Source organism: Trichosurus vulpecula, chromosome 6, assembly GCF_011100635.1.
Source record: "Trichosurus vulpecula isolate mTriVul1 chromosome 6, mTriVul1.pri, whole genome shotgun sequence".
NCBI lineage: Eukaryota > Metazoa > Chordata > Mammalia > Diprotodontia > Phalangeridae > Trichosurus > Trichosurus vulpecula.
In genome coordinates this window covers 173,145,728-173,164,992 of record NC_050578.1, presented here as the reverse complement: position 1 = coordinate 173,164,992, position 19,265 = coordinate 173,145,728, and the positions used below count along the sequence as shown (strand labels likewise).

Genomic DNA, 19,265 nt, shown 5'->3' with positions numbered 1-19,265 from the left:
TAAGTATAAAGAAGGTGGGCCCTGGTCAGTAAGCGGGGAACATTTAGGGTTGAAATGCACAAGCTAGGATGCTGTGTGTGCCTTGACTGGCCCCCATCAAGGCTTGGGGGGAATCTGTGTTTGCCTTAACTGGCATTGAGGCATGAGGCGATTTAGGGGAATGCACAAGTTGTGCCTGTCTTGATTGGCCCCATCTAGACATGGGGGAGTTTCACCCCCGCCGCACTTCTCCCTGGCCCCTGTGAGGAGTTGGTGCTCAGCAACCCTTGTGAGAAGGTTAGATAGAATAAAGACTGCATTGTTTAATTAAAGCAGGATTGTTAACCCTTTTGAAGCTGTCTTTCCTTTATAAGAACAGATCAAAGCATGTGTGCTAGCAGGCCATCCTGCATGTGCTAGGGTACTTGCTAATACAAAATGTTATACCTAATTGCACACATATAACCTGTGTCTGATTGCTTACCATCTCAAGGAGTGGGGAGGAGAGGGAGGGAGGAAAGAAGGGATAGAATTTGGAACTTAAAACTTTAAATAAAAATGATGAAAAATTTTTTTTGTCATTTATTATGTAAGACCTTGGACAGATCACGATCTCTTTGGGGTTTCAGTTTATTAATCTGCTAATGAAAAATTTGGGACTAGACACCTTGTAAATAACTTCCCTCATCCTATGATCTTATGATTTTTCTAGGTCTGCTTCTCTCACAAGAACATTCACTTGTCATCAGTGCTATTCACCTCAATGATTGTCTGGGATATTATGAAGAATTGAAGCTGCAGGGAGGTAGGAGAATTTTATAGAAATGGTGCTTACTGGGAACCACCAAAGATAAACCTTTTCTTTTTTGCAGTTTTCCTTAGGGACCATGACTTGGTGTAGCAACAATTTTGCTACCAGCTACTCTGACTGTGTAAGACCAATGACACCAGCATACAGAAGGGCTGCTAACACAGGTTCTTTGATCTGCTTTACTAAGGAAAGTAACTTTAAGGGGTTAACAATCTCAGTTTAATCAAACATACATATATCATTCACTTAGTCCAGGGGCAAAATATCAGCCCCCTGAACTTCAAGGCAAACACAAACGAAAATTACAAACATCAACAGGCACCCCCTTGTCTGATTCAAATCACAATTCATAGTTACCAGAGAAGAACCAATGGGTCTAGGTTAACAAAACAGGGGGGCAGTTACAATGGCTTGCCCAGAGTCTCAACGTTTCTTCCGTGAGTGAGCCCCAAAAGTGAAACACCAAGCTCCCCTCAATTATATCCAGTTTGGAGCCCTGAGGGCTCTGCCCTTACCCAGGCTGGGTGCGTGAAAGTTTCCCATTCCCAGTATCACATCATATGTACAAGTCAATGACTCCTGATTGCTTAAATGCAGAGAAATAACTGAGAAATATGACAAAACAAAGACAGTAAAAAGTTTCCCACCAATTCAAACAAAGGAGAGACTTGACAGTCTTAGCATCCCGAAAGGGAAGAACAAGGAAAAGTCTGATTGCCTTAACACTTGGTTCAGATGCCACTGAAAATCATGTCCCTTGTTAGACATCATAGCATAATATCAGTGGTTCTCTTAAATTAAAACAAAAGCTGACATTCAGAATCTGTATTGGTAGGTAGACATCTGCAGTAGCAAGGGCTGTAGATCTGGCATCAGATTACTTGGGTTTAAAACACAGCTATACAATGTATTTTCTCTGTGACATTTTGGTGTCATTTAACCTCTGAGTCTCACTTGGTTCATCTGTAAAATAAGGGGGTTTGGATTAGAAAATCTCTAAGGTCCCTTCCAGATCTAAATATATGATACTATCCTGCTTTTAGCAATGCTGAGACCAAGTATTTCTCTTCTCCTTGAAGCAGGTTCCATAAATGCAGTAAATGAGATTTCCTGTTTAATTGTATAAATTATATGAACAATGTGTAACTTTCATATGCTCTGGTTACCCACATAAAATCAGTCATATTTAAAAATGACAATGATAGCCCATACTTCTGTTATACTTTAAGATTAAAACTTACTTTTCTTGGAATGATTTTGTGTGTGAGGTAGTCTTTAACCACATTTAACAGAGAAAACATTTACAGAGAAATTAAGTATCTTTTACAGAATCATGCAGTTATTAAATAACGCAGCTGGATCTCAAACTCATGTCATCTGACTCTAATTCCAATATTCTTTCTTTTATACCATTATGGCTAAAAAAAGAAATATCAAATGTGTGTGTATATATATATATATATATATACAGATATACATGTATGCATATATAGATATATATGTGTTTATACACACACACATACACAAACACATTTATATATATATGTATATGTGTGTATATATATATATATATATATATATATACATATATATATATATATATATATATATATATATATATATATATATTTAGTGCAATGCATTTGTTCTAATTTAGTGGATAATCATAGAAGGTTGACCAGAGGCCCAGAGAGGTTTAATGACTTTTTCTGTATTCAGTAGCTTAGTAAGTCTTCCCTTCCTAGATTGAATTTTTTTTGACTACATAAAAGAGGCCAACCATCCTTTGTCTCATTTCTTACCTAGCCTTAATCACTGATTGGGCATTGTCTCAGTCAAACTAAGGCTTGGGAAAGACCTTAGCCAACCTCTCCGACTGTTAACATGGCCATCTGCAGTTGTCCTGATCTATATCTTGCCACTGCACCCAGATGTCTTTGGAGAAGAAAAGTGATAGTGACTTTGCACAGCTTTCCCTCACTTAAATCCAATTCGATTTCAAGTTATGGCATCACCTTCCTGATGTCCTGGTCCTCTTTGAGAACTAAGGACAGACAACAGCCTGTGAGTAGTATGAGCTGCCCCACTGGGAACACAGCTGGACATTTCCAGTTGGGCAAGGCATGTCCTCCTCTCTTCTCCTCTCCTTGATCCACATGGCGTTTAATACCCTTACCTGTGGGTGCTTTGTCCAAAGGAATGTCAATTTTGATCATTGAGACCTCATTAAATATCTTGGAGTTTACAAGCTAGATTTCTTTCTTAGGTACCATGCTTTAAACTCATATCACTTTGGCTCTCATTGATTGGCCAGCAATAGGTCCCAGCCCAAGCCCCACCTGGTAATTGTTTGGTCCCTGAATGAAAAGAGCAACTGTTTTTGATTTGGCCAGAAACCCTGACTGTCTTGCCTCCCAAATGATTTTTTTAACTAAGTAGAAGAGGCCATTTTTTGCCTCATTTCTTACCTAGCCTTAATCACTGAATGGGCATTGCCTCAGTCAAGCTGAGTCCTGGGAAAGATCTTAGTTTAAAAAGGCCAAAGTCTTCCACTGTGTTGGGGGGGGCATCTCCATTTGTCCTTATCTATGTCTTGCCCAGATGGTCTCAGATGGCTCCAGAGTTTTGTAAGCAAGGGTGGCAGCTTTGCACAACCCTCCCTCACTTAAATCCAGTAACTGGCAAGTCATGTCGTCCCCTTCCTGATGTCTTGGTCCTCTTTGAGATAGGACAAACAACAACAGAGACAAATATCAGAGAGTTGGAATTAGAACACAGACCTAATTCTGAATTCATAACTCATAACACAATGTTTCTCTGTTAATGACAAAATTATATCACAAAAATACATAAATTATGCCAATTAAAGATGAGTACCTTCACACTATCACAGGTTATATTAGAAAATTCAAAAGGCCATACGATTGCTTTTCCATTGGTCATTATTGTGATTAATAGGATACATTTCCTCAAAATGTGTCTTTGCCACTAATGCGTTGGACCATTAAGTAGCTTTAACACTAAGAATGCATTCTTAGTGTTGTACACAGTGGATTTAATTAACACATAATCTAATACTTACAAGTAACCCTTCACACTGTAATTTGAGTGTAATGGAATACTGAATCAAGTGTGCTTAGAGAAATGGTTCTTTAACATTTTTTCCCTTTCTGAGTTGTATAGACTCTATTTTCAAGTGTTTCTGTTGCAATAGTTATACAGCTGTGTGGTTAAATATATAGAATTTGTTTATTTAAATTTTTTTTTTTCATCAGTACCAAGTCACTTTATTGGGATGTAAATGGTGGTAGTTTTTTGGTACAGATTATGAAAAGGTCAGATAACCAAAATATGCTTGCACTGAAAGACAGCAGGAGTCACGCCCACAGTTCCCAGGTGTGGGGGAAGCCAGGTGCGGCTTAGCTCTCGTTGTCACTGTCTCCAAGGGTGTGCTTGTCAAAAAGATATTCCGCCATGCCAGAATCGGGGGCCCCCATCTTGCGCAGGTTGGTTACGTGATCACCCAGTTGTTTGATGGCCTTTACCTGTTCGTCCAGGTAGTGGGTTTCGATGAAATCACATAAATGGGGGTCATTCTTGTCAGTTGCCAGCTTGTGCAATTCCAGTAACGACTGATTGACATTTTTTTCCAAGTGCAGAGCACACTCCATTGCGTTCAGCCCGCTCTCCCAGTCATCTCGGTCTGGTTTCTTGATGTCCTGCAGGAAGATGCGGCCCCCGCGCTGGTTCTGCAGTTTCATCAGCTTCTCAGCGTGCTCCCGCTCCTCGTGGGACTGGTGTAGGAAATACTTTGCAAAGTTCTTCAGCGCCACGTCATCGCGGTCAAAGTAGTAGGACTTGGACAGGTACACGTAGGAGGCGTACAGCTCCAGGTTGATCTGGCGGTTGATGGCGGCCTCCGAGTCCTGGTGGTAGTTCTGTCGCACCTGAGAAGGGGACGAGGTGGTCATGGCGGCGGCGGCGATGGAGGCTGACGAGGAGGCGGGAGGAGGCGGCTGCGCAGCGGCTGCGGCTGAGGCTGGGGCGGCGGCGACGGCCGGGGGGCGGCTGAACGAGCGGCTGCTGCTCGAACGGTAGGACGGAAGAAGTGTTGGTTAGTGGAGGTGAAGGTGGAGAGGTGGCTAAGGGCGGCTCCGGCCGGGAATCGAGCAGCGGGTTCCGTTCAAGCACTGTTGAAGCAGGAAACCGCAGCGACTCCCCTTCCCTGCGCTTCTGGCCTTATTTAAATTTTTAACATGTAATTTAAGTCTGAATGGTATTTGGAACCTTTATTGGAAAAGCTAGCATATCCAGAAGCTTGTTCCTCCTTTTGGGAGGCAGCTAGGTGGCCCATTTGATAGAATATAAGGCCTGGAGTCAGGAAAAACTTCGTTCAAATGTGACTTCAGAGGCTTACTAGCTATGTGACCCTGGACAAGTCACTTAAATGCTGTTTGTCAACAGATTACTGTGGTTATTTGCTACTATGTATCATCTACCTAATCTATTCCCAATTCACCATTCTATTTCTAAACAGTACCAGATTGTTTTCATGATAACTGCTTTGTAATGTAAATTGAAATCAGGTACTGCCAAGCCACCTTCCTTCAATTTTTTTTCTTTGATTCCCTTGACATTTTTTGTCTTTTTGTTATCTCATAAGAATTTTGTTACTATTTTTTTCCTAGCACTATAAAATAATTCTTTGATAGTTTGGTATGTCACTGAATAACCAAGTTAACTTAGGTGGAATTGTCATTTTTGTTATATTGGGTCAGCCTATCCATGAGCAAATAATATTTCTCAAATTGTGAATTGTAATTGTGTTCATATAGTCCCTGGGTGTATCTTAACAGGTAGACTGAAATATTTCATAATGTTTGAAGTTATTTTAAATGGAATTTCTCTTTCTATCTCTTCCTTCTGAATTTTGTTGGTGATACAGGGAAATGTAAATGATTTATGTGAGTTTATTTTAGATCATGCAGCTTTGCTAAAATTGTTAATTGTTTCAGTATTTTTAGTTTTTTTTAGTTGATTCTTTAGAGTTCTCTAAGTATCATCTGCAAGGAGTTATAATTTTGTTTCCTCATTGCCTATTTTTATTTTTCCAGTTTCTTTTTTTTCAATTATTTCCATAGTTAGAATTCTAACAAAACACTGAATAATAGTGGTGATAGTGGGCATTCTTGCTTCATCCCTGATCTTATTGGGAAGACTTCAAGTTTATCCCCATTACATATACTGCTTGCTCTTGGTTTTAGATAGATGCTATGTATCATTTTAAGAAAGGTTCCATTGATTCCTATGATTTTTAGTGTTTTTAATATGAATGGATGTTATATTTTATTGAAAACTTTTTCTGTGTCTATCGAAGTCATGCAAAAAAAAATTTTTCAAAGTATCCATGCTGGAAAATAAAACACAAACACATACACACAAAATAGTTTTTAAAAGTAAGCTTCATTCTATACTCAGAATACATAATTTTTCTTTCTGAGGTGGATAGTACTTTTCATCATGAGTACCTTGGATTATCTTGATTAGAAAAGGTTTAATTTATTGTTTAATTTCCATATTAGTCATGTTGTGAAAGAAAACACAGGAGAGACAGAGAGAATTAAAAATATGCTTCAATCTGCATTCAGACTTCATCAGTTCTTTCTCTAGAAGTGGATAACATTTTTCATCCTAAGTCCTTCAGAATTGTATTGGATCATTGTATTGCTGAAAATAGCTAAGTCATTCATGGTTGATAATAATACATTATTCCTGTTACTATGTACAATATTCTCCCGGTTCTGCTCACTTCACTTTGCATCAGTTCGTGTAAGTCTTTGAAGGTTTTCCTGAAAGCATTGTGTTTGTAATTTCTTAGAGCATAATAGTATTCCATCACAATCATATACCACAACTTGTTCAGCCATTCCTTAATTGATGGCCACCTCAATTTTCATTTCTTTACCACCACAAAAAAGAGCTGCCATAACTATTTTTGTATTTGTAGGTCTTTTTTCCCTTTTTTAAATCTCTTTTGGATACAGACCTAGTAGTGGTATTGCTGGGTCAAAGGTTATTGACAGTTTTATAGCCCTTTGGTTATAGTTCCAAATCATTCTCCTGAATAGTTGGACAATTCACAGATACACCAACAGTACATTAGTGTTCAGTTTTTCCATTCCCTCTCCAGCAATATCATTTTGCTTTTCTGTCATGTTAGCCAGTCTCATGGGTAGAGGTGGCACTGAGAGTTGTTTTAATTTACACTTCTCTAAGTAGTAGTGATTTAGAACATTTTTATTACAACTATAGTCAGCATTGATTACCTCTGAATTTACTTTCTGAAATACTTCTGAAACACTGATTACTTCTGAAAACTGGCTGTTTTGATGATCTTTAACCATTTATAGATTGGGGAATGACTTGTATTCTTATAAATTTGAGTCATTTCTCTACATATTTGAGAAATGAGGTCTTTACCAGAGAAACTTGCTGTAAAATTTTTTCGAAGGTATAATTACCTGTGTATTTCCCTCCATCCTATTTTCTTCCTGTTTATTCTATTCTCTTTTTTTTCACCTTGTCCACACTCCAAAGTATTTTGCTTCTGACTGATGTCTCCCTCAATTTGCCTTCCCTTTTTATTAGCCCTTGCCCCTTCTTTTATCCCCTTCTCCTCCTCGAGTGGGTATGTTAGTCCCATTTTGAGCCAATTCTGAAGAGAGTAAGGTTCAAGAGTTCTGCCCATCTCTTCCACCTTCTCTCTACTGCAAAAACTCTTTCATGCCTCTTATATGTAAGATAATTTCTTTCTATCTCTCCCCTCTCACTTCTTTCAGTGCATCCCTCTTTGTTACCCATTAATCTTATTTTTTTAGATATGATCCCATTATATTCAGTTTACATGCCTGCCATCACACTTATGCAACTCCCAACTACCCTAATAATAAAAAAGTTCTTAGGAGTTACAAGTATCCCGTGTAGGATTTAAATAGTTTAATCTTATTGAATCCCTTATGTTTTCTCTTTCCTGTTTAACTTTTTATGCATCTCTTGAATCTTTTATTTGATTTTTAAAAAAAATTCAGCTCTGGTCTTTTGAACAGGAATGCTTAAAAGTCACCTATTTCATTGACTATCCTTTTTTTTTCCCTGGAAGGATTATACTCAATTTTGCTGGGTAGGCAATTATTGAATGTAATATGAGCTTCTTTGCCCTCCAGAATATAATATTTTGAGTCCTCCTATCCTTTAATGTAGAAGCTGCTAAATCTTATGTTATACTGTGATTACATGATATTTGCAGTTTTTTCTGGCTGTTTGCAATATTTTCTTGTTGACCTGGATGCTCTGGAATTTTACTACAATATTACTGGAAGTTTTCCTTTTAGGATGTCATTCAGGAGGCTATCAGTGAATTATTTCCATTTTACTCTCTTGTTATAGGATATAAGGGCAGTTTTCCTTGATAATTTCTTGGAAGATGACCTCTAGGCTTTTTTTAAAATCATGGCATTTAGGTAGTGCAATAATTTTTAAATGATCTCTTCTGGATCTATTTTCAGGGCAGTTGTTTTTCCAATGAGATTTTTCACATTTTCTTCTTTTTTCTATTTTTAAAAATGTTCTTGTATTATTTCTTGTTGTTTCACAGAGTCACCAGCTTCCCCTTGCCCAGTTCTAGTATTTAAGGGCTTGTTTTCTTTACTGAGGTTTTTTTTTTTGACTTCTTTTTCCATCTGTACAGTACTACTTTATAGGAATTATTTTCTTCAGTGAATTTTTATATATCTTTTTTTTCTATCTGGCCAATTCTGTTTTTTAAGAAGTTCTCTTCAGTTAATTTTTGTATATCCTTTTCCATTTTGGCCAATTTTTATTTTTAAAGTGTTCTACTGTTTAGTGGATCTTTTGCCTCTTTTACCATTTGGCTTATTCTCTTTGTTAAGGTATTATTTTCTTCAGTGATTTTTGTGCCTCCTTTACCAAGCTGTTGACTCTTTTTGCATGATTTTTTTTGCATCACTTTCATTTTTTCCCTTTTTTATCTATCTCTATTATTTAAGTTTTTTTTTTAATTAGTGTAGCAATTTGTTTTGGGTCTGAAATGAATTTACATTTTTCTTTGAAGGTTTGGGTGTAGCATTTTTTTGCTTTGTTGTTTTCTGACTTTGTGTTTCCCTGTTACCTTAGTAACTTTCTATAGTCAGGTTCTTTTTTCTGATTTGTACAGCTTATTTTTTTACTTTTAACTTTTCAAGAATTTTTTAAAATTTTATTTTAGACTCAAACACCAGAACACAAATACAGGATAGAGAAAAGAAAAAAATATATATCTATATCTATATCTATATCTATCTATCTATCTATATATATATATCATAACCTTAAATATTGTACTTAAGTACAAAGTAGGAAAATAAAAAAACACATCATGTGCCTAGCAGAACATGAGAGGATTCAAAATATGTAATTATGAATTTTCATTTCAAGAAAGCCTGTATGTAACAGCAAAGTGGCTAGCAGGTGCTGTGGCAGCATAAGACCAATAACAGCAGCACACAGGAGGGCTGCTAGCACAGGTTCTTTGATCTGCTTTTCTAAGGAAAGCAACTTTAAGGGGTTAATAATCTCACTTTAATTAAACATACATATATCCTTCACTTAGTTCAGGGGGAAAAGCCAGCACCCTGAACTTCAGAGCAAATACAAACAGAAATTACAAACAGAGACAATATAAACAGAGCAAACATACACAGTTATCAACAGACAGGCCTCTAGCTGTCTCATCAAAGAATTACATAATTACCAGAGACAGAGGCACCAACATCTGGGTTTTCAAAACCAGGGGGGCTCTAACAGCTATTACCCAGAGTCTCTTCTGGCCAAATCACACAATACTCTTCTGGTGAGAGAGAGCCCTAAACAAAATGCTAACCTTTGAATTTATATACCCTGTTCAGGGTCAAAGGGCATCACAACCATGGAACTCAAAACCATGTGATGCTTCTTCAGGCTTCACAACCATGCAAATCAACCCTATGTGAACTAGCCTTTTTTTATTTCTTAAGCAGGTCAAAGGCTCTTGATTCAATCAAAGAAACAAAGGCTAGATTCATCAAAGGCACTGGATTATTTCAGTGCTCCAAAAGGGAAAACAGTAAAAAAAAAGTCTCACCTTAATTACCAAAACACTGTATGATAAATACTACACATTGTATTGAAAGCTGTCCTTTTCTTTGCTTCTTTTTAAGATATACACAGTTTTATAGCCCTTTGGATGTAGTTCCAAATTGCTCTCCTAGGATATCTACTTTTAAATAGGTGAAAGGCAGTTGGAGATTTGTCATTGGAGCTCAGAAGACTAGGGATGAATATATAGATGTAGGAGTAATTTTCATTGAGATAATAATTGAATCTAGAGTAGCTCATGATGTCATCAAATGAGAATGTAGAGAGGGAAAAGAAGGGAGAGTCAAGGAGAGAAGCTTGAGGATAACACCACATTTAGAGTTTACTATTAATGATGATCAATGTCAGATATAGTTAGATAAGAGTGTACATCTATATGTGCGTGTGTAGATAAATAATTATATATAATATATTAATATATAGTATTATATTAGTATATATTCCAATTATATACTAATTACTTATATAGTTACACATATTTACATACACACACATATATGTGTATGTATACACATTTATACACACATATCACATACATACACTTTTGTGTGTATGTGTGTGTGTGTATATATATATGTATATACGTATATACATATACATATATATATCATAATAGTTAGATAGCTATAAGGAAAAAAAAAACAGTGTCACAAAAGACCAGAGAATATTTATGACTTATTTAATACTGTTGACTCAGTAAACAATCTAGTGATTATTCCACAAAATTTATTTCTGTATATTTTTTATTTAATATTTTAGGTTTCAACATTGATTTCCACAAGATTTTGAGTTACAAACTTTCTCCCCATTTCTACTCTCTTCCCATTCCAAGACAGCTTATATTCTGATTGCCTTGTTCCCCAGTCAGCCCTCCCCTCCTTCACCCCATTCTCCCCCATCCTCTTTCCCCTTACTTTCTTGTAGGGTAGGATAAATTTCTATGCCCCATTCCCTATATATCTTGTTTCCCAGCTGCATGCAAAAAATTATTTTTTAAATTTTTTTAAGCATCTGCTTTTAAAACTTTGAGCTCCAAATGTTCTCCCCTCTTCCCTTCCCACCCACCCTCCCTGGGAAGGAAAGCAATTCAACATAGATCACATATGTATCATTAGGCAAAACACTTCCACAGTGCTCATGTTGTGAAAGGCTAACTATATTTCCTTCCATCCTATTCTGTCCCCCTTTATTCAGTTTTCTCCCTTGACCCTGTCCCTTTTCAAATGTGTTTGCTTTTGATTACCTCCTCCCCCTATCTGCCCTCCCTTCTATCATCCTCCCCTTTTTTAATCCCCTTCCCCTTACTTTCCTGTGGAGTAAGATACCCAATTGAGTATGTATGTTATTCCCTCCTCAGGTTGAATCAGATGAGAGCACTCATTCCCCCTCACTTGCCCCTCTTCCCTTCCAACAGAACTGCTTTTTCTTGCCCCTTTTATGTGAGATAATTTACCCCATTCTACCTCTCCCTTTCTCCTTCTCTCCTTATATTCCCCTCTCAGCCCTTAAATTTATTTCATTTTTTAAGATATCATCCCTTCATATTCACCTCACCCTGTGCCCTTTGTCTATATTCCCTTCAACTCCCCTAATACTGAGAAAGGTCTCCTGAATTACATACATGATCTTTCCATGCAGGAATGTAAACAAAACAGTTCAAGTTTAGTAAGTCTCTTGTGATTTCCCTTTCTTGTTTATCTTTTCATGCTTCTCTTGATTCTTGCATTTGAAAGTCAAATTTTCTCTGTTCTTTTCACTGAGAAAGCTTGAAAGTCCCCTATTTTATTGAAAGTCCATATTTTGCCTTGGAGCATTATACTCAGTTTTGCTGGGTAGGTCATTCATAGTTTTAATCCTAGCTCCTTTGACCTCCAGAATATCGTATTCCAAGCCCTTTGATCCCTTAATGTAGAAGCTGCTAGATCTTGTATTATTCTGATTGTGTTTCCACAATACGCAGATTGTTTCTTTCTGGCTGCTTGCAGTATTTTCTCCTTGATCTGGGAGCTCTGGAATTTGGTGACAATATTCCTAGGAGTTTTCTTTTTGGGATCTTTTTCAATAGGTGATCAGTGGATTCTTTGAACTTCTATTTTACTCTCTGGTTCTAGAATATCAGGGCAATCCTCCTTGATAATTTCTTGAAAGATGATGTCTAGGCTCTTTTTTTTGATCATGGCTTTCCAGTAGTCCAATAATTTTTAAATTATCTTTCCTGGATCTATTTTCCAGGTCAGTGTTTTTCCAATGAGATATTTCACATTGTCTTCCATTTTTTCATTTCTTTGGTTCTGCTTTATAATACCTTGGTTTCTCATCAAGTCACTAGCTTCTACTTGCTCCAGTCTAATTTTTAAGGTAGTATTTTCTTCAGTGGTCTTTTGGACCTCCTTTTCCATTTGGGTAATTCTGCCTTTCAAGGAATTCTTCTCCTCATTGGCTTTTTGAGCTCTTTGGCCATTTGAGTTAGTCTATTTTTTAAGGTGTTATTTTCTTCAGTATTTTTTGGGATCTCCTTTCACAAATCATTGACTTGTTTTTCATGGTTTTCTTGCATCACTCTCCTTACTCTTCCCAATTTTTCCTCTACTTCTCTTACTTGCTTTTCCAAATGCTTTTTGAGCCCTTCCATGGCCTGAGCCCAATTCATATCTTTCTTGGAGGCTTTGAATGTAGGCTCTTTGACTTTGTTGACTTCTTCTGGTTCTATGATTTGATATTCTTTGTCACCAAAAAAAGAATCTAGAATTTGAGTTTCATTCTGAGTTTGAGTCTGAGTTCGTTTTCGCTGCCTGTTCATGTTCCCAGCCAACTATTTGACCCTTGAGCTTTTTGTCAGGATATGACTGCTTGTAGAGTAGAGAGTACTTTGTCCCAAGCTTTAGTGTCCAAGCACTGATGTTTTCAGAGCTACTTCTACTCCACCATCACCCCAGGCTCTGTCACAGCAGCGCTCCTCCTCCCCCAAGAACTGGCAACCAGGACCTCAATTCAGATCCAAACAGGGCACAGTAAGAGAATCTGCCTTTCTGCCCACAAAGCACTCCTTGTGTTCCTGCTCTGATGTGCTGCTAGATTTCTCCCATGGTGTGAGCCAGGACTCAGGAAGCCACTGATGCTGGCACTCTGGAGGCAGCCTCAGGAGCTTCCTGCTGCTGCTACTGCTGCTGCTGCACAACCTCCTCCACCAGCTGGTGGCTGGACCACTCTGAACTTGATCCCTCAGATTCCCCCTTACCTTTGGTGTTTGTGGGTTTAGAAGTCTGGTAACTGCCACAGCTCACCATTTCATGGCCCCAAGGCCTCTTCCAGCTGGCTGACTCTGGGTCTGGTCTGTCCCAGCATGGCCCATGCTGGGCTGCCCTCTGCTCTCAGCACCATGCAGAAGACCCTTCTTGGTGACCATCCAGGCTCTCCTGGGCTGGAGATCTCTTTCCCTCTGCTATTTCGTGGGTTCCACAGCTCTAGAATTTGTTCAGAGCCATTTTTAAAGGTGTTTGAAGGGACTTGGTGGGGTGGGGGAAGTTAAGCAAGTCCCTGCTTTCCTGCTGCCATCTTCCAATTTTTTTTATATAAATGTTTGTTTTTATATGTTGCATCTTTTCTTTTTACCTTTGATTGATAAATAGCCCATTACTGACAAACCCATACACAAACTAGTCTACTTCCAAATTATGTCAAAAGTCTAAAACCTAAAAGGAGCTAATATTGTGAACGTGGTAAGATAATAACAATAATTACTTATTGTGGAGTGAGATGCATAAAGAAAGTACAGGAGCACTACTTGGGGAAAAAAGTTGAATATTCAGGTGAGAGAGAAAAGGCAAAACTACAATGTGTATATTACTTCTATCTTCTTTCATGCAATATTTTCCAACTAGAAATGATAGAGTAAAGGTGATTAGAAATTGAAATCCATAATGAGTGAGAAGAGTTTCAGATCATCCAGCTGTTTTAAATGAGATCAAGTATCCAGGCATAGAAAAGTTCCATGCAAGGATGTGGAAATAACGTGTAGATATAGTCATTGAATTATTATACAAAATCTTTGATGAATTGTGGATAATGATAGAAATGCAAACAACCTAGTATAAGGCAATTATTGTCTTTGTTATCAGCAAGAAGTAAACAGTGGATTTTGGGAACTATAGTCAAGTGAACTTAATATTGATAATCATCATTATTCTGAATAACAAATAATTGTAATTACTAGGAGGTGACATGCATTCTCTGTGAAGTCAAATTTTATTATTATTTTCGATAAGGTTTCTAGAGTGGTAGAATACTCAAATATTATAAATAAAATAAATATTTACATTATAACCAAATATGTGACAATATCCCTTGTGGTATATTTTTGAACAATATGAAAACCTACTACCACACCACAGACCATCAGAAATATAATTTACAAAAATGATTGGTATTTACTCCAGGATTATTCAACCTCTGATTAACAATATAAAGTGAGCCATAAAACAGAGAAATATGATCATATAATATCATCGTTGTTCAGAGTCAATAATATTGAAAGACACAAGATTGGTGCAGAATTTTCTATGTAAATGGTGAAAGCCTCCAGGTGTTTCTGTTTTTGTGGGTGACATTGTCCTGATTCTACTAATCTGCTATGTATTATAAAGTCTACTCAGTGGGATCAACATCCTCTCAAAAGATTACCTTAACAGAACCCTTGTGAGAAAATCCAAGGTGATACATATGCGCACACACACACACACACACGCACACGCACACGCACACACAGTTACCTACTTGCATTTGGATGGATGGTCCACTGAGTTAGTCAATCAACATATATATATATATAGTACAGACACTAGAGAAAATAATCATTATGGTCCAAAGTTAAATAAATGCACAAAAAAGTGGGTTAGATTTCATTTGGAAAATTTTGTAGTACTTGTTATGATACAAAACTGCTCCCTAACCTAGGAATATATTGTTTTAACATTAATATTCTTTCAGTATTACTATATGGCTATGAAATATGGGTCACCATGATGTCCAAACAATTCAAATATAGTTGAACCTATGTTTAATCTATAAAGGGGAAATGGTGATTGTAAGTAGCCTATAATGTGTTATAAAATGATGACATGAAATCTAGGTGTTGGTCCTATGATTTAGCTGGTATTTATGGAAGTTGGAGAGTTTCCTAGAGGTCTGAGAAGTTAAATGATTTGCTCAGGATCCCACAAATATTCTTTAGAGTGTCAGAGCCTAGACTTGAACTCAGGTCTTCTGGCTCTGAGGTGAGATTTCTATCCTCTAAGCTATGTTGACTCTAAAGATATAACACATAAAATGTATGAAAGGGAAGTTGACTGGTCATGTGAAAAACATAAATAATAGCAGATAGATCTCCTTTGTACTAGGCTAGTATCCATAGAGTATAAAAAGGCATAAAGGAAGACTTCCAGCATCTTGAAAGGAGTCCCTGGACAAGAATAAGGCAAACAGGAACTATGTCCAAACAGCTATAAAGTTGTCCATACTTTCTGACCTAGTAATACTGCTTCAAGGTCTATATCCCAAAGGGAAAATGACCCAAATCTAGAAAAATTCTTTTAGCATCTCTTTTTGTATTAGCTTGGAAATTGAGAGGATGTCTATCAAATAGGGAGTGGCTGAACAAGTTGTGGTATATGGATGTGATAGAGTACTATTGTGCTATAAGAAATGGCTAGAGGGGTGGTTTCAGGAAAGCCTGGGAAGAATTATATGCACTGATGTAAAGTAAAATGGGCAGAACCAGAGGAATACTTTGTAACCACAATAGTGTAATGAAAATCAATTGCAAAAAACTTAGCTATTCAGATCAGTGCATTGATCCATGACAATTCCCAAGGATTCATGGCCAAAAAATACCATCCTTGTCCACAGAATTGATGAACTCTGAGTATAATTTGAAGCATAGTTTTCCTTGATTTTCTTAGTTTTCTGACTTTCTTTGCTATTATATATGAATATGTTTTTCATGACTTCACATGTATTATGTGTATAATAGTTTGCCTTTTCAGTGATTTGGGAAGGGGCTGTATGGTGGGGAAAGAATTCAGAACTCAAAAATGAATGTTTAAAAAAATAAGGCAAGCATGAATGACATGATTGGCACTAGGAGAGAATTCTCCCATGTGAATGAAGCTGTGAGACATGAAAATATCTGGCTTTAAGGAGTTAATTCATGGAAATCATGTTCAAACTTGCATCATATTACTTTGTCACATACCAAGCATATAATAGATCGGAAAGAGTGTGCAGAGTAGTCAATATGCCTAAAGCAGATTGAAAGACATGTTCTGGAAGTATCTGTCAGTTTTCTCCAGGTTCAACATAGTATGTAACAAGAAAGCAATTTGAAACTAAGATGAGACAAGCTATAATAATATGTGGTCCTGCAGATTGGAGTCTTGGAGATATACAAAGGGTAGAAAGTGCTGATGGACTGGTATGGCCACTACCAGAAAAAAATCCATTTGTCCCATAGTGACTTGAAGGCAGGAGAAAGACTTCCAGGATCCCTTCTATAGCTACCTGTAATGGATTTTTCAGTTAAACCTCATAAGAATTTTTATTAAAACATAATTCAATAGGAGGTAAAAAAAAGGGATACAGGAGCTCATCATTTTATTTCAGATTTGATGATGGAAGAAGACCTCCAGGGGAAGCAATTCTTATCATAAACTGAAGCAAAAATAAATCCTCACAAGGCCTAGTTTTTTTCCAATGGCTGAAGAGAGATGAGGAAGATATACATTCATTGTAAGAATCAGGAAAAAGGATACACACACATTCATCAATGGAAACAAAATGCCAGGTGGTAAATTTAATAACTATATTACTGTATCTAAACAAGAACTGCTCCATGTTCACACAAATTAATGATATTGTCCAGGATTTCTATCTTCAGTGATATAGTATAGCTGACTGAAATTGTATAAATGTATGTTAGTTGTCTTTCAAAACATTTTGTGTATTTCATGGAAATATTCATTTGGTTTTAATAAATAAGTGCTTACAGCTTATAAAACATTGACTATATCCATCCTTATGAAAAACATATGTGTGTATATACATATATATATGTATATACATATATATATATACATATATATACACACACACACATATATATATATATATATATATATATATATATATATATGTCCTTCTTGAAAAATGAAGAAGCGCTCTGAACTTTTCAGGAAGTTGTCAAGATTTTGGGTGAAATAGAGGAAAAGGCTTTTCTTTTTCACTAATATGATAGAGAGATAGCCTTGCAAAAAAACTGTACCACACGGCTGTTAAAAGTTCCTTCCAGTTAAGAGGAGAGAGATTAGCATTTTAGCTCCTATACCATGCATACAAATGTTAAGTAAGGTAGAGTTCATGGGATTTTAGAAATGAAAGACATCTAGAAGGGCAAAGAGGCCATCTCGTTTAATTTAGATATGAATAAATTGAGGTTTTCTCCATAGCAGCTTTCAGACAATAAAGGACAACTTTCTTTCTTAAAACCTGTTAATTTTCTATTTTTATTATTACTCCCAAAACATGAAAATAAATGCAAATACAGTTACTTAGCTTTTTCTAATCTCTATATTTCATGATCCAAATTCCAAGTATATCTGACAATCAGTGGTCATTGATATTTTAAAATGTAATTGTGTTTACTAAAGAAGAGAAAAATAGAACCCAAGTATAAAACTTACTCTCAAAACTTTAAATTTGACTAGATTAGGAAATCCAATAAACTGAATGGGTAAAAGATTAGATAAGAAAGTAAAAACCCAAAATTTGTTGCTTACTAGAAATACACATAAAAAGAAAAGCCATAAACAGAATTAAAATGAAGTGCTTTAACAAAATTTCTTTATATCCAGTGAATACAGTGAAACAAGATTTCAATCATGCTATCTGATGAAGCGAAAATAAAAATTCACATTATAAAAAGAGAAACAAAAAAAGTACATTATACTGAAGCCATAGATGACAAAACAATATCAATATTAAACTTATACAATATGCTCCAAATGCCTTAGCACTCAATTCAGAGAGAGAACAATTAACTGAATTCAAGAAGACGGTAATACAATAATAGCATAAAAATTTAATATCTCTATAACAGAGAGATAAATAAATGAGTAGTGTAGAATTGAACGGATTTCTGGAAAAAACTAAACCTAAATGATTTGTGACATCTTCTAAATCGCACTACTAAAGAATATTCATCATTCCTAGCACAACAAAACTTTAAAAAATCAATAATGTTGGGGCACAGGGATTTTGCAGATGGAGATGAAAAGGTAAAAATAGCAAACATACCACTTACATATCATAACAAAAATTGTAATCAGTTCATTAAGCTGATATAAAGGGCCCAGATCCAAATAGAGACTTAATAGTGAAATTCTAAATAATGAGAGGGTCAAAGAACATAATAAAAATATGTGAAAGAAAATCATGTGATAGGTATTGTGGAGCTTACTTGTAATCCTTGCTGGTATATTTCTTGAACTCAAGAGTTCTGAGCTGCAGTGGCCTAATGTAGTGTTAACATGATTAAAGATCTTCCCTGCCCATTTAACAGGGCCTTTACTTACACCCTTTACTTACTAGGTTTGAGACCCCAGGCCCACACCCTTTTGCTATTTGTGTCAAAAGAGGTATGAAACCCTCAGGGCCCTAAGGAGAGGAGCTAAGACCAGAGCCAATTGTGTGTGCACTGAGTTCTAGCCAATCAGATGTCAGCCAGGATTATATGACTATACATGTATATATATGTATGTATGTGTGTGTGTGTGTGTGTGTGTGTGTGTGTGTGTGAGAGAGAGAGAGAGAGAGAGAGAGAGCCCAGAGTATGAGAGGAACAGAACTGAGAGCAGCAGAGTTGAGAAAGAGAATTGAGAAGCAGACATTGAGAAGACACTGAGGCAGCCAGTGTCGAAAGAGACTTCAGAGCAGAGAGTGCAGACAAGAGAGTTGTGGAGGTTAAAGAGCTGAGAATCTACAGCATTGAGATATTGGAGAACTGAGAACCCAGAGAATCCAGGAGACTGTAAGGACTCTGAGAACTGCAAGGGCTCTTAGAACTGCAGGATAAGATGCAGGCAAGCAGACAGTTAGGATTTGTGAGTGATTGTTTACGGGAAGGCCTTAGCAGGGGGGAAGGTTACAGGATAACTTGGTTCCTTGATATAATACTGTGTCATAATTTACTTGTTGTTACATTGAGGTGGGCTTACTGGTTTTGGACTATAAT

General features: G+C 36.7%; 1 protein-coding gene across 1 annotated transcript; it reads right to left on the bottom strand.

Annotated features, from left to right (window-relative positions):
• Window positions 1-4,048: 4,048 nt before the first annotated feature.
• LOC118855286 (ferritin heavy chain-like) lies at window positions 4,049-5,026 on the bottom strand. The gene has a single exon (XM_036765364.1). It carries the CDS (start codon window positions 4,759-4,761, stop codon window positions 4,210-4,212), a length of 552 nt encoding a protein of 183 aa, XP_036621259.1. The 5' UTR covers window positions 4,762-5,026; the 3' UTR covers window positions 4,049-4,209.
• Between the last annotated feature and the right edge of the window lie 14,239 nt (window positions 5,027-19,265).

Excerpts from the sequence above, each read along its gene's own strand:
- LOC118855286 (XM_036765364.1), bottom strand. The coding sequence starts at position 4,761 with ATGACCACCTCGTCCCCTTCTCAGGTGCGACAGAACTACCACCAGGAC.